The sequence below is a fragment of the Punica granatum genome, chromosome 6 (genome assembly GCF_007655135.1).
Source record: "Punica granatum isolate Tunisia-2019 chromosome 6, ASM765513v2, whole genome shotgun sequence".
In the NCBI taxonomy this organism is placed as follows: domain Eukaryota; kingdom Viridiplantae; phylum Streptophyta; class Magnoliopsida; order Myrtales; family Lythraceae; genus Punica; species Punica granatum.
This window is the reverse complement of record NC_045132.1, coordinates 22,070,748-22,083,368: the sequence shown is the minus strand read 5'-3', so window position 1 is coordinate 22,083,368 and position 12,621 is coordinate 22,070,748. Positions and strand designations below refer to the sequence as shown.

Here is a 12,621-nt window from a genome sequence, read left to right as displayed (position 1 = left end):
CTTGAAAGAACATACTACATAGTATAAGAAATATGAGATATAGTGTATAAGTGACACGCATTATTGTCTAGTAACCAATAGAATATTGGATAATGTTCAATTCTAACTGAAAAGAAAGAAAAAAGAATGCAGTATAGTTTTCAGCTTCTGACCGTATTTTACCCAAAAAGGTTTGTAGGAGGCATATAGCCCAATTTGTCTTATCCAATATATTCTACAGTGAATATTATATTATATGTCAACTGCAAATATAAATATATTTGATGAAGAACAGTTAGGATCGAATCTAATGCTTCTACTATCAATTGCTACACGTATCGATCACTTGGCTTCTCAGAGAAGGTTCTATTAAATTTTTTGACATACATGGATCCGCAGCCAATTAGATAATGATCGTGTTCCAAGATAACCTTTCAAATTATTCTTGACATGTCTTCACATTTTATACGTGCTCTGAATAAAATAGTCGGGAATGATTCTATCGATTAGTAATGTTTTCCTGACTCGAATTTTAAAATGTTATTGACATGTCTTCACATTTTAAGTATTGTACTTGGATTTAGAAATTTCTAACTCGAATTCTTCCAGATTCGTCTGATTAAATAGAACTAATTGAATGTCCGTACGTTGCACAGGAACTGTATAAATAATCTCTTAATTATTTTGATAGAGAAAAATGTTATAAATATATACACAAATTAAAAACTCATTAGATAAAATTGAGATATGAGACATGTGTGAAAATAATAGAATTGAATTAAAATATTAAGCAAATATATCAATCAAAAGAAAATAAAAAATTCTCATATAAATGTGTGAAAAGATAAATTTAATGAAAATAATAGTCTCCCCAAGCATAATATCATAATAAAATAAGTGAAGAGAAAAACAGATAAAACTTTTATGAAACGATCAAATTGGCGTAGATCGGTGTTGGTAGTAGATGTGCAACATAATATATATATAAAGTCCCCAAAGACACCAACGCGTCTTAGCAAACGAAAATATAATGGTAAAAATTCCGTGTAAATGGCATCTAAATATATAATGTTAACTTTATATGTGCTATATGTCTTCAACTATATATATATATATATATATACACGTTCTTATAATATATCAAACAACTATATATATATATTATGTAGCTGTCAAATAAAAATTACAATATATAATATTAATTTTGTATGTGCAATATATCTCTTCGACTATATATAAACATTTTTATAATATATCAAACAACTATATATATATTATATAGCGGTCAAATAAAAATTATAATACATATTTCATCTTATCAAAATATATATTCATTTCTACAACTCAGGATTGTACATCATCTTTAGATTTTATTATATATTATATATATATATTAGATTAAAAGAATGTTATTAATATATTTAGTTGTTGTTATTCAATTTCTATAATTTAAAAAATATTTTCATTTTTTTCCTTGTAAGACTAATAAAGAAATATAAGAAAGGTGATATCTTTAATATTTACATAATTGAAGTAAATATATATAATATTTATATAATTAAAATAACGTCGTATCTTCGCGAGAGGAATTGTAATTCGATGACCAGACTGTGCGAGAGACGGACAAATCCCTTGTTTTATATATATATATATATTGATGGCACGGGTTATTTATATATATTATCTAGAAACAAATTGCGGCCAACCAAGGAAGAATCAAAGTGGACGGGGACAAGACAAGCTAGACGGGATAGCCATCATTAGGTTCCATTTGCATACAATAATGCCACAGTAGGATCTCTTCCTTTTCTGGATTCGTACACTCCAACCTTAATTACTAATTAGTGCATGCAATGGGAGCACAAACTCCATTTAATGTGTTCTGTTAAACCCGAATAATCCGATCTAATGAGTATTACAGACAAAAGGGCGGGATAATATACCTCGTGCAATCTAATGCTCCAAAAAGCAGTGATATTTGTGGTGTGCGTGTATTATGATATTCGAAAATCTAATGATCCGATTAATACAATTCAAGCCGAATCAATCTATTAAAGGATAAAGTTTTCTCTATCTAACTAACACTTATTGGTTAAGGCCATTATATTTTTGAGACAAGATCATGACTTATTCATCAAGTTTTCAGTGGCCTTATTGCAACAAGCTGTAAAGCACACTAATTTATTTTTTAAAAAAAAAATTGAATTGACGAAGGAAGTTGAAATTCGAACGGAAGGAAAAGGAAGCCCGGAGGGAACCTATTCAATCGAACTCAAAAAATTCCATTGGTTGTATCCCCTCCTCTTCGCTCTCTTTCCCTTCAACTCGATCAAAAGCCTAAGTCGGTATATATCACAGCAAGGCACATCGCTAAAAGAGTGATGGCTAGAGAAAGAAATTTAACACAATGATATACTTGCTCCTCAAGTGGAAATGAGAGATTTTCAGTTTAATTTTTATTAGTGACACTTTACATATTCATTTATTTCATTTCTTTCTCTATTTCTAACGACACCCATGGACCTTTCTTGTAACCTTAAGAAGAGGGTGACCACTAAGGCTCGTGTAAATATTTTCCTTGAACACACATGTTACGTTCTAATTGGAAAAGTAACTTATTTTATAGTATTGTGAATATAATAGACTAATCATCGAGACCACGTCGTCAAAGGTTTATAGTCTATCGCCGGCAAGTGCTTGGGCGAGCTCCTGCGACTTCAATGACAATTCTTTCGGTGACCTTGATGAAGATTAAATTGGCGATGGCGATGGCGATTGCGGCTGAAGTGCGAACTATATATCATATTAATGAATAAGTTAAATATAAAACCACGTCAGTATCTTAAAAAAAGAATCTCTTAAAGAAATTGTTGTAATCTTTATAAGTTTTTAATTAATTAATTAATTAATTATTTTTGAAGATGAAGCTCTATGCCAGTACTGTCCATTATATGTTTGCTCTGTTTTGCTTCCAAATAAGTAAAAATCACTAATCAACCGAGTGAATTCAAACGGTTAGATACTCGTTTTTCTTATCGGACACTCAACCAGCGGCAACACCACTCAAACAGAATCTCGTCTTTACCCTAGACAATATCTCTCATTCCATATAGCCAGATAGGCTCCAAGAGTTTTTGGCCTATCTCACTGCACGAGCACTGACAGTTCACAGCAGCCATGACCTTTGGTTAGACTTTGTATCCCGTTTTACCGGGGCTTTACGGAGTTGGTGGACTATCCTATTGCCGGGGATTAGTATTAGGGAATTCTGTGCCTCACACGGACAACTAATTTTTTGTGGCGAGATGGTATTAGAGCACAATAAAGTCCTGCAGGTCACAGGATCGAAAATCTAGAAAATCAATGTGGGGGTCGTCCGCCGTTAAAACACCAAGTGCGAAGTATGGTGGGCCAGGGATTAGTATTAGGGAATTTTGTGCCTTCATATGGACAGTTAGCTTTTCGTGACGGGTAATATTTCGAATTCGAATTTTATAAATGAAAAAAAAATCCTTAATTAAAAGATTTTTACTTCTTAATAGGCCATCCGATTCGAATTGAATTCATAAGAGCCTATTGGATTTCTATATATCATGTTGCCCATCAGATAAATAAAAAATCACTATCAGTAGATGGGTCATCTCATCAGTAATCTCCATTACGAAAATGATGGCAGAGTTGAAGATAAATAAGCGACCAGCAAAGTCGTCCTTCATGGAATATTGGACAGCCATCCACAAGGCTTGGCCAGGTCAGCCCAATTGAATTGCAGCTAATGGCGTTAATCATCATTTCTTTTTGTATATTACAAAATCACAATAAAATGGGTTATATTGCACCATAAAATTTCCCGAATTTAGTCCAGAAATTTTCGTTACATCCATCCACATACTGGAGTTGTTATTTTATTTCCACTTCGAATGATAAGCCACAGTCACAAATTTCAACTCTAATTCGTTGCACGACAAATATCAATCGTGTACAGTCCCTCGATTAATACCGAGACAATGCTGGCTCCGAGCCAGAGGAGATGCTTATGGTAAGCTTTTATCTTAAATCCTCTGTTCGTATCTTGAAATTGGCACATGGCGGGTGCACAATTGTATTATCCCATATAATTCGGGGCGCGAAGTCTCACACAAGCGTAAATTTAGGGTGTAAAGTGTAATAGATAATCTGCTACTACATGCGACTTTACGTCATGTACGTACTGTTACTAAAGCAGCAGTTCCCGCGGGGAGGTTCGTCTGATCATCGGAGCTCGAAATGGAAATCCACACCGCTTCATCGGAGGCTCCGCCGGACTTCCGGCTGGAGTGGGACGTTTTCCTGAGCTTTCGCGGGGGGGACACGCGCGGGACCTTCACGGAGCAGCTGTATTCAGAGCTCCGGAGCAAGGGGGTTCGAGTCTTCCGGGACAACGAGGGCATGAACCGCGGGGACGAGATCCAAGCCAGCCTGCTGAGCGCGATCGACGACTCCGCCGCGGCGATCGCCGTCATCTCGCCCGATTACGCCTCCTCGCACTGGTGCCTGGAGGAGCTGGCGAGGCTGTGCGACGGCGGGAAGCGGATTCTCCCCGTTTTCTACCGGGTCAACCCCTCCGACGTTAGGCACCAGAGGGGGACATTCGCGAACGCGTTTGTTGTCCACGAGCGCCGGTTCGGGAAGGACATAATTGAGAGCTGGAGGCGAGCCTTGACGAAGGCCGGTGGACTTTCCGGTTGGGTGGTTCCCTCAGAGCAGTACGTATTTTAATTAGTACTCGTTCAATTGTCATTTTTCAGTCATCCCTAGCTTTGTTTCTAACAGTTGCCACTCGATTCTTAAGTCCTGATTTCTATAAATACGATCCACTATCACTGCCTGCATTGATTATGATGATAATCATAATGTTAGGTTATTCGTGACCATGAATTGAATATTCAATTCAATTGGTTCAATTCCTTGTACAAATCTGCAGACCGATACCTCTCGTGGAAAATCTCGAGAGGGATAAGTATCTCCATGAACAAATGCATTAAGAAGAAGCTTAAGAATTGGGACGAGAATGAAGACACGGATTATATTGATCATATCCGATTTAGGTGGCTTCCTTCATTAGGACTTTAATGATCAGTTAACGAGGCAAAAGAATCACACGACTATGAGATAGGGATGAATAATGGAGTATTCTGCATTTCGCAAACAGATACAGCGATGAACTGTGAGCAACAATTCTCGGAAAGAATTGGGGGGAAGCGTGTGGGTTATGTCTTTATTTTCATTGTTGTCTTTCTTGGAAAAAAAAAAACACAATTCAAAACAGAGATTCTTGATATTAACAGGAGTGAAAGTATCCATTTGCAGGACCACCACTGTTGTCACTAACGTTGTAAAATATTAGTTCTTTAATTCATTTAGGAGATATATTTTATAGTTTCTTTCTTGACTTCCTCTCCATCTGACCTTTATTAGTTTTCTTTCCCCGATCGATTTTTAAATAGTATTTGTTTGTCTCTTCTGCAGATTGATCTGCCTGATGTATATGACAATTGGTGAACCTTTGCTATGCATATAAAGTCCTGTAATTGGGCAAACAGAATGAGAATCCTTCACCCAAACTCTCGTTAGTTGTCTGATATTCCTGTCTTGACAGTTGGAGCCTGTTGATGAAAGGAAGTCGTAACTTAGGTTTTCTTGGGAGCAAAGGTGAAGGAAATACTGGTGTAGATAAGTAACCAAACAGCACAACCCGAAAAGATTATAATTTAAAAGGGTGTTTCGCACTTGCTTATGACTTCACACCATTAGCGAAAATGCAATATCATCCATAACTATATATCCGATACCAGTCTCAAAGTTCTAGAAGATAGAATCTTATGTATCTACAGAATTATCACGCTGCACTTTGCATTCGGATTTGCTGACCATGAAGAACGTATTGCCTTTAATAACATAGAGACAGTCTTCTGATGTGAAATTCTTGGTTATCTAATTGTACTTAAAACAAGCACTTGTTTTTAATTGCCTCTATCGTCTTCCTTATCTAGTTAATCACTCTTGGCAGGGATGAGCAACCAGTGATTCAGATTACAGTCCAATTGATTTTAGAACTATTGAGTAACAGTCCATTGGCTGTGGCTCCAGTAACAGTTGGACTTGATTCTCGCGTCAGAGAATTGTTGAGGCAGCTGGACATTAGATCAAATGATGCTAAGATTCTTGTCCTACATGGGATGGGAGGAATCGGCAAGACAACTCTAGCAAAGGCTCTCTACAACAGGCTTGTTGCTCAATTTAAGGCCCGCTGTTTCATACCAAATATTAGGGAAACTTCTACAGGAGACAACGGTTTGATTAATGTCCAAAATAAGCTTCTAGAAAAATTTTCACCTGGTAGAAAGCCTATAAATGACATTAATGATGGAAGAGATGCAATCAGAGGAAAAGTTCAGGAAGCTCAAATTCTTCTTGTCTTGGATGACGTCGATGATCTGAATCAGCTTGATGTCCTAATTGGCAAGAAAGAATGGTTCCATGATGGGAGTCGAATCATTATCACCACGAGAGAGAGAAGGGTGTTATCCAGCAGATATGTTACGGACTGCTTTGAGGTTAGAGAGCTAAATTCTGATGATGCATTGAAACTGTTCAGTTACCATGCATTGAAAAGAGAGAAACCTACGGACAGCTTTTTTGATCTCTCCAAGCAAATTGTGTCTCTTACTGGAGGACTGCCTCTTGCTTTAGAAGTATTTGGTTCTTTCTTGATCGATAAGAGGAGCACAAAAGAGTGGGAAGAAGCTCTGCGAAAACTGAAAACTAACACTTTGGGCATGAGCCATCAACTTAGTCTCCAAGGTGTGCTAAAAATCAGCTATGATGGTCTGGATGAACAGAATAAGTCGATATTTCTTGATATCGCATGCCTGTTTGCCCAAATGGATATGACAGTGCAGGAGGTGGTCGATGTATTGGATGGCTGTGGTTATGATGCTAAGAATGCTATCAAAGATCTCAGGGAGAAATCTCTCGTCAAGATTATCGAAAGTGATACTTTGTGGATTCACGATCAGCTGAGAGACATGGGGAGAGATATTGTACGCAGTGAAAATCATTACGATCCTGGGAGACGCAGTAGGCTTTGGCATCGTGAGGAAATTCTATCTGTCCTAAAGGATGGGAAGGTTCGAATCACTACCGCAACTAAATTGCTATTATTTCTATTTGATCTTTTACTTTTGCTGATCAACAATTGAATTTTCTCTCTCTTTTTTTTATGATTATTAGCTGGTAGTTTATGCTGTTTCACGAGTTTTTTTCGCTCCATTTCGTAATTTACCTCAAATTGCAATCGTTATATTATGAAGACAGCAAATAGAGAGTTTATCCATACGCAAATCCACACCATCTCGTGACTCTTCTCTAACTTTTCTCTTTGTAAATGAGCTTGTCCCCATTTACGATTATAGTTATGCATCAAATATCTTCAGTCCGTGACATGTTTAGGACATATTTTCTTCCTATACCAGTTTAATTATAATTTCGATTTTCTATATTGTTGCTTTGATATATCTTCTTTTTGGCATCATCATTGACAACTTCAAAGAAATGAACTTATTTTACAGGGAACAAGAGATGTTCAAGGGATTGTCCTAGAATACAAGGAAAAAATGCCTGTGAGGGATCCAAGTAGGCGGGAAATCTTTTGGAGCCATTTTACAAGAATGCCCAGTTTCACTACTCTAGCTACATTTTTGAATGAAATATGCAAGAAGGGCCGCGGGGAAAGGGGAGAGGAGGGGATTGTACTTAGAACCACCTACTTTCAACAGATGATTAATCTAAGACTCCTCCAAATTAATCGGGTGAAATTGGAAGGCGAATTTAGGTTCCTCCCGCAATCACTGAAGTGGCTCCAGTGGAGAGAATGTCCTCTAAGAGTTCTTTTATCCGACTTCTGTCCTAGAGATTTTGCTGTTCTTGACCTCTCAGACAGTACAATTGAACAGCTATGGAGGGCTGGTCGTAAAAGGGTATGTATTAGTCTACAAAAATCTTACATTGCACTTGTTATCTATTTCCTGGAAGGTTTTTGATGGAAAATCTCTCATGTTCAGGTTGCAGAGAATTTAAAGACTATAATCCTCCGAGGCTGCCACAAACTAGTAGCTATTCCAGATTTGTCAGGGAGTCAAAAACTAGAAAAGGTAGTGCTTGAGAAGTGCACTGCCCTGACTGAGCTCCATAAGTCAGTTGGACAATTGGGTTCATTGCGATACTTGAACCTCAGAGGCTGTTCGAAACTTGCCAAGTTTCCAACTGATGTCTCAGGCCTGAAATGCCTTGAGAACCTTATTCTTTCTAACTGTGCACTTCTGGAGGAGCTGCCAGAGGGAATCGGCCTCATGAAGTCCTTGAAAGAACTTCTTGTGGATGGTACTGCGATTAGGAAGCTGCCTGATTCGTTATTCCACCTTGAAATGCTTGAAAAACTTGAGCTGACAGGCTGTTCTTCATTGCAAGAACTACCCAACCTCCTTGGGATGTTGCACTCTCTGAAAGAAATCATTCTTGATAGTTCGGGTATAGTGTCATTGCCAGATTCGATTGGGTCCCTGGGAAACCTCGAGACTCTGAGTGTGAGGTGGTGCACTTCTCTCACTACACTCCCCAGTAGCATCGGTGATCTGACAAAATTGAAAGACGTGTTCATCGGAGGAAGTAATGTCCGTGAACTACCAGCTTCTATTCGTTCTCTACGATATCTGAGAGAGCTGACACTCGGAAACTGTGAATTTTCGAGGGACGTTCCTGATTCAGTTGAAGGGTTAATCTCGCTTCTAAAGCTCGATTTAGGTGGAGAATCAATCACGAGTTTACCAAATCAAATTGGTTCATTGAAGATGCTGAAGAGGCTCGAGATTTGGAATTGCCCTTCGTTGGAAACTTTACCAGAATCCATTGGAAGCCTGCTTGATCTTACTACGCTGTTCATTATCAATACCGGCATCAAAGAGTTGCCAGAATCTGTAGGAAATCTAGAGGATCTGGTTTTTATGAAACTTAACAAATGCAGACTTCTTCAAAGACTGCCAGCTTCCTTTGGAAAACTCAAGTCTTTGCACCACTTATCGATGGAGGACAGCGGTGTCGTAGAGCTACCGGACAGTTTCGCAATGCTTTCAAACTTAGTAACTTTAAACATGGGAAAAAAGCCGCAGTCTGCAAGAGTTAATCCTATGGTCATGCCGTCTTCCGTTTCGAAGCTCACCTCACTTGTGGAACTGAAAGCTCGTGCTTGCTATATATCTGGTGGAATCCCCAATGATTTCGAGAAGTTAGTAGCGCTTGAGACTTTAGATCTGGGCTACAATAATTTTGATAGCCTTCCTTCTAGCCTGAAGGGTCTTTCAAGTCTCAAGTGCCTATTATTACCCCACTGTAGTAAGCTAAAGTCTCTTCCTCCGCTGCCATCGAGATTGGAAAATATCGACATTGCAGAATGTCGAGAACTGGAGATTATCTCCGACCTATCAAACTTGAAGAGCTTGCAGGAGCTTAATATGCCGAATTGCGGAAGAGTTGTGGATGTCCCCGGAATTCAGTGCCTCGAGTCCTTGGGATGGTTGTACATGACTGGTTGTAACATGTGTTCCTTGGCGGTCAAGAGAAGACTTTCTAAGGTTTGAGGCTCCCCAGGAATATTAAGATTCAGTTCTGAAATGAACTTAACCCACCGTATTTGTTGAATAGGGTGAGATAATAACAGCGAACCTTTCCTGCAGGTCTCTTTAAGGAATATATGGAATTTGAGCCTGCCAGGAGGCTAGATACCGGAATGGCTCAGTCGACAGGAGGTGACATACAAAGCCCTCCCTAACCGCCCGATTAAAGCCGTGCTTGTAGGCATCGTCGTCTCCGTCAACAGTGGCTTCCCCGAAGAGTTGACAGACTGCATTCCCACACTTGCCGACATCCAAGCAACAATCCTTATGCTGGACAAACCTCTGTTCAGTACGAGTTTGCCATTGAAAGGTATACCGAAGGCGAATGAAGAACAAGTCCACTTCTGCCGGTTCCTCGACTTCCACCCCCTGGTCTCGAAGCTGAAAGACGGGTACCGGATCCGTGTGGAATTGAGGGATCCTCCAATGATACCAGGGACGGAGTTGAAGAAGTGCGGGGTGTTCCTGGTGTCTGATATGGATGATGATTATGGGGGAGATGAAACGCCTTTGAGTGAGAACCAGCAGTCTCTGTCGGAAAAGCTGGCGAGATTCTTCAACTCTCTTGAGGACTCATCGGTCCAGTCGCCGGAGAATGCTGAGGAAGGAGAAGCATCTTCGCCTGTTTGATGATGCTAAGAAAGATAATTGGAAGGTCCATTCCTCTTCGTTATGGTTGCAGCCCAAGCGGGGGAAGGATTGCATACTCCGGGAGCATGAACCTAGTGAGGAACAGTCAGAGTCCAGACGATAATGGGTGGGACCCATGCCCTGTCCATTTGAGAAGGTATGCGCCAGGCTCAGGCATTGTGCTCCCGGACCTGAAATGTACTATTCCATTTTGCCATTTTCAAGTGTTTTTTAACGCGGACGGCCGCCATTATCCATTTGAGCGAGAGCGCCAGTCCCATGTCTTCCACTCTGCTCCAGTCCGTCACCATCTTCGCTCCCAGCAGTCGCCTCTACCGCTTCAATCTCTCGCCACCCTTTGGCTTGTTCTCTCGTCCTGACCAGGCGATACACTTCTGCCGAAAAACAGAAAGAACCCGGGACGACCCCGGATTCTGCATTCGCTGCTCAAGCTCTAGAGCCTCTCGCGCGTACGGTGGACTGACCGAGGAGGAAGCGGCGGCGGCGGCGGCAGCCTCGTTCTTCGGAGCCAATGACTTGGTCGAGGAGGAGGAGAGCGAGGACGAAGAGGAAGAAGAAGATGATCACACGGAAAGCAGTCTGGATCTGTTGATCAGGTTCTTCCAGAGCATGTTTGGGAAGGTCGCACGGCGAGCTAAGAAGGCCTCTCGCTCTGTCTTGCCACCAGCAATACCGCCGCAGCTGGTGGGTCTTCTTTTCTTTCCAAAGATCGCTTCCCTATAGTGTAATAGTAAGATTGCTTCAGGGCATTAGAATTTCATGGCCGCTACAGCAAAATAATCCATGTCTGCACCTTAAGGTGAGAACTCGATATAGTTTTGTGCCTTTTCTGATGGCACAGGAAGATAAAAAGGAGATTCTGCACTTGAACTTGGGACGTGTTTGATTTCGTTACTAATTGCCTAATTGTCGAAGATAGGCTTGTCAAGTTATTGACACTTTGTTATTTCCTTGGTTGTAGATGTAGACTTTATAGGTTGCTGCTTCAGAGCCCTAGGCTGTGTCTTGGCGTTATTTCATAGCCAGAAATTGAGGACTTGCCTATGAATCTTACCTTGTTATTCTGGATGTGGTGTGCACTGTGCAGGTATCTTTTGCTGTTGATGGGATCCTTCTACTCGCTTCACTTTCTGTCCTCAAAGCACTCCTCGAGGTACTGAGATCGCGAGCAATCGACTGTTAAATCATTTATTTGGGCATGTTTGGAATGGATTAATGACAATGGTGTGCTGCCTGTTCCCATCACAAAGCCCATTTTGTACTACAGGAATGGGAAGAAGCAAATGCAATTTGACTGCCTTATGATTCAAATGCTTATCGCCTTCCATGCCTTTCTGTTCATTGAACCAAATGGGTCATTACTTTCGATATTGCTTGCAGTTTTACGCTGACTAATTGCAAATCATTCACTTCTTGGGTGAGCTTATCATTACCACATTCCTTATAATTGTATCTGTTATCACATTATATGCCTCCATGAGTAATTCTAAGGAGAAGTCTGAGAAAACGGGCATTTGCTCTGGTGAGCTGGCTGTAGAGCAACAGTTATATCTCATGGTAAAAAGGGGTCGCCTTTTGGCATCCAATTTAGAGCTTTAACTACTACATCATGCAATGGATTTAACTTTTAGCATTGGGAAGTGTACGTCTTTAGCTGGATCAGTTCAAATACAAACACCGAACCTCAACGTTTGATATTATAGTTCTTGATTAATGTTGCAGGTAGCTTGCAGCCTTGGTGGGACAGTCTTTGCGGTGATCCTCCTTGTCCGAGTTATCTGGGCTACTACTTCATATTTCCAATCAAATGGGAGTAGCTTTAATCAAGGGGGGAACACCTTCGGTACAGGGCAGCCTGCAATATGACCTTGCCAGTTAGGTTGGGTTTATAGCTTGTAAATATTACATAGCAGTGCACTTTGCTTGTACACGACATCCATGACCTTCTAATCCTGAGGGTCAGATCTTCAGTGAATACACCTCCCTGCAAGAGATCAAACAACTTGAATTTCCATGATTGGTCCGCATGCATATGTATATCTATTGATGCATAGATGTCCATCTACCCGGTTACTTTGCGGGCAGGCAAAGGCAATTCCAAGTTTCCTGCACATTCTGTCCCATTGGACCCGTAAAATCGGAATATCTCACAAAACATTCTTCCACTCATTGCATCAGGAAAGGATAAACGATAGTTATATTTGTTTAGCTTACGTTTAGGAATTCTGTTAACGTATTTGGCGGAACAACCACTTAGCTTCCCTTAATGTCCTATGAAGAT

The 12,621-nt window shown here is 40.2% G+C and overlaps 2 protein-coding genes across 2 annotated transcripts; both read left to right on the top strand.

Annotated features, from left to right (window-relative positions):
* The first annotated feature begins 4,066 nt into the window (after positions 1–4,066).
* Positions 4,067–9,911, top strand: LOC116210623 (disease resistance protein TAO1-like). Its single transcript, XM_031544570.1, has 5 exons — positions 4,067–4,724; positions 6,029–7,148; positions 7,590–7,997; positions 8,082–9,647; positions 9,750–9,911. Exons 1-5 carry the CDS (start codon positions 4,246–4,248, stop codon positions 9,792–9,794), a joined length of 3,618 nt encoding a protein of 1,205 aa, XP_031400430.1. The 5' UTR covers positions 4,067–4,245; the 3' UTR covers positions 9,795–9,911.
* A 626-nt stretch (positions 9,912–10,537) lies between these two features.
* On the top strand, positions 10,538–12,357 carry LOC116210624 (protein SHORT HYPOCOTYL IN WHITE LIGHT 1). The gene is made up of 3 exons (XM_031544571.1): positions 10,538–11,024; positions 11,428–11,493; positions 12,063–12,357. Exons 1-3 carry the CDS (start codon positions 10,599–10,601, stop codon positions 12,204–12,206), a joined length of 636 nt encoding a protein of 211 aa, XP_031400431.1. The 5' UTR covers positions 10,538–10,598; the 3' UTR covers positions 12,207–12,357.
* Positions 12,358–12,621: the final 264 nt, after the last annotated feature.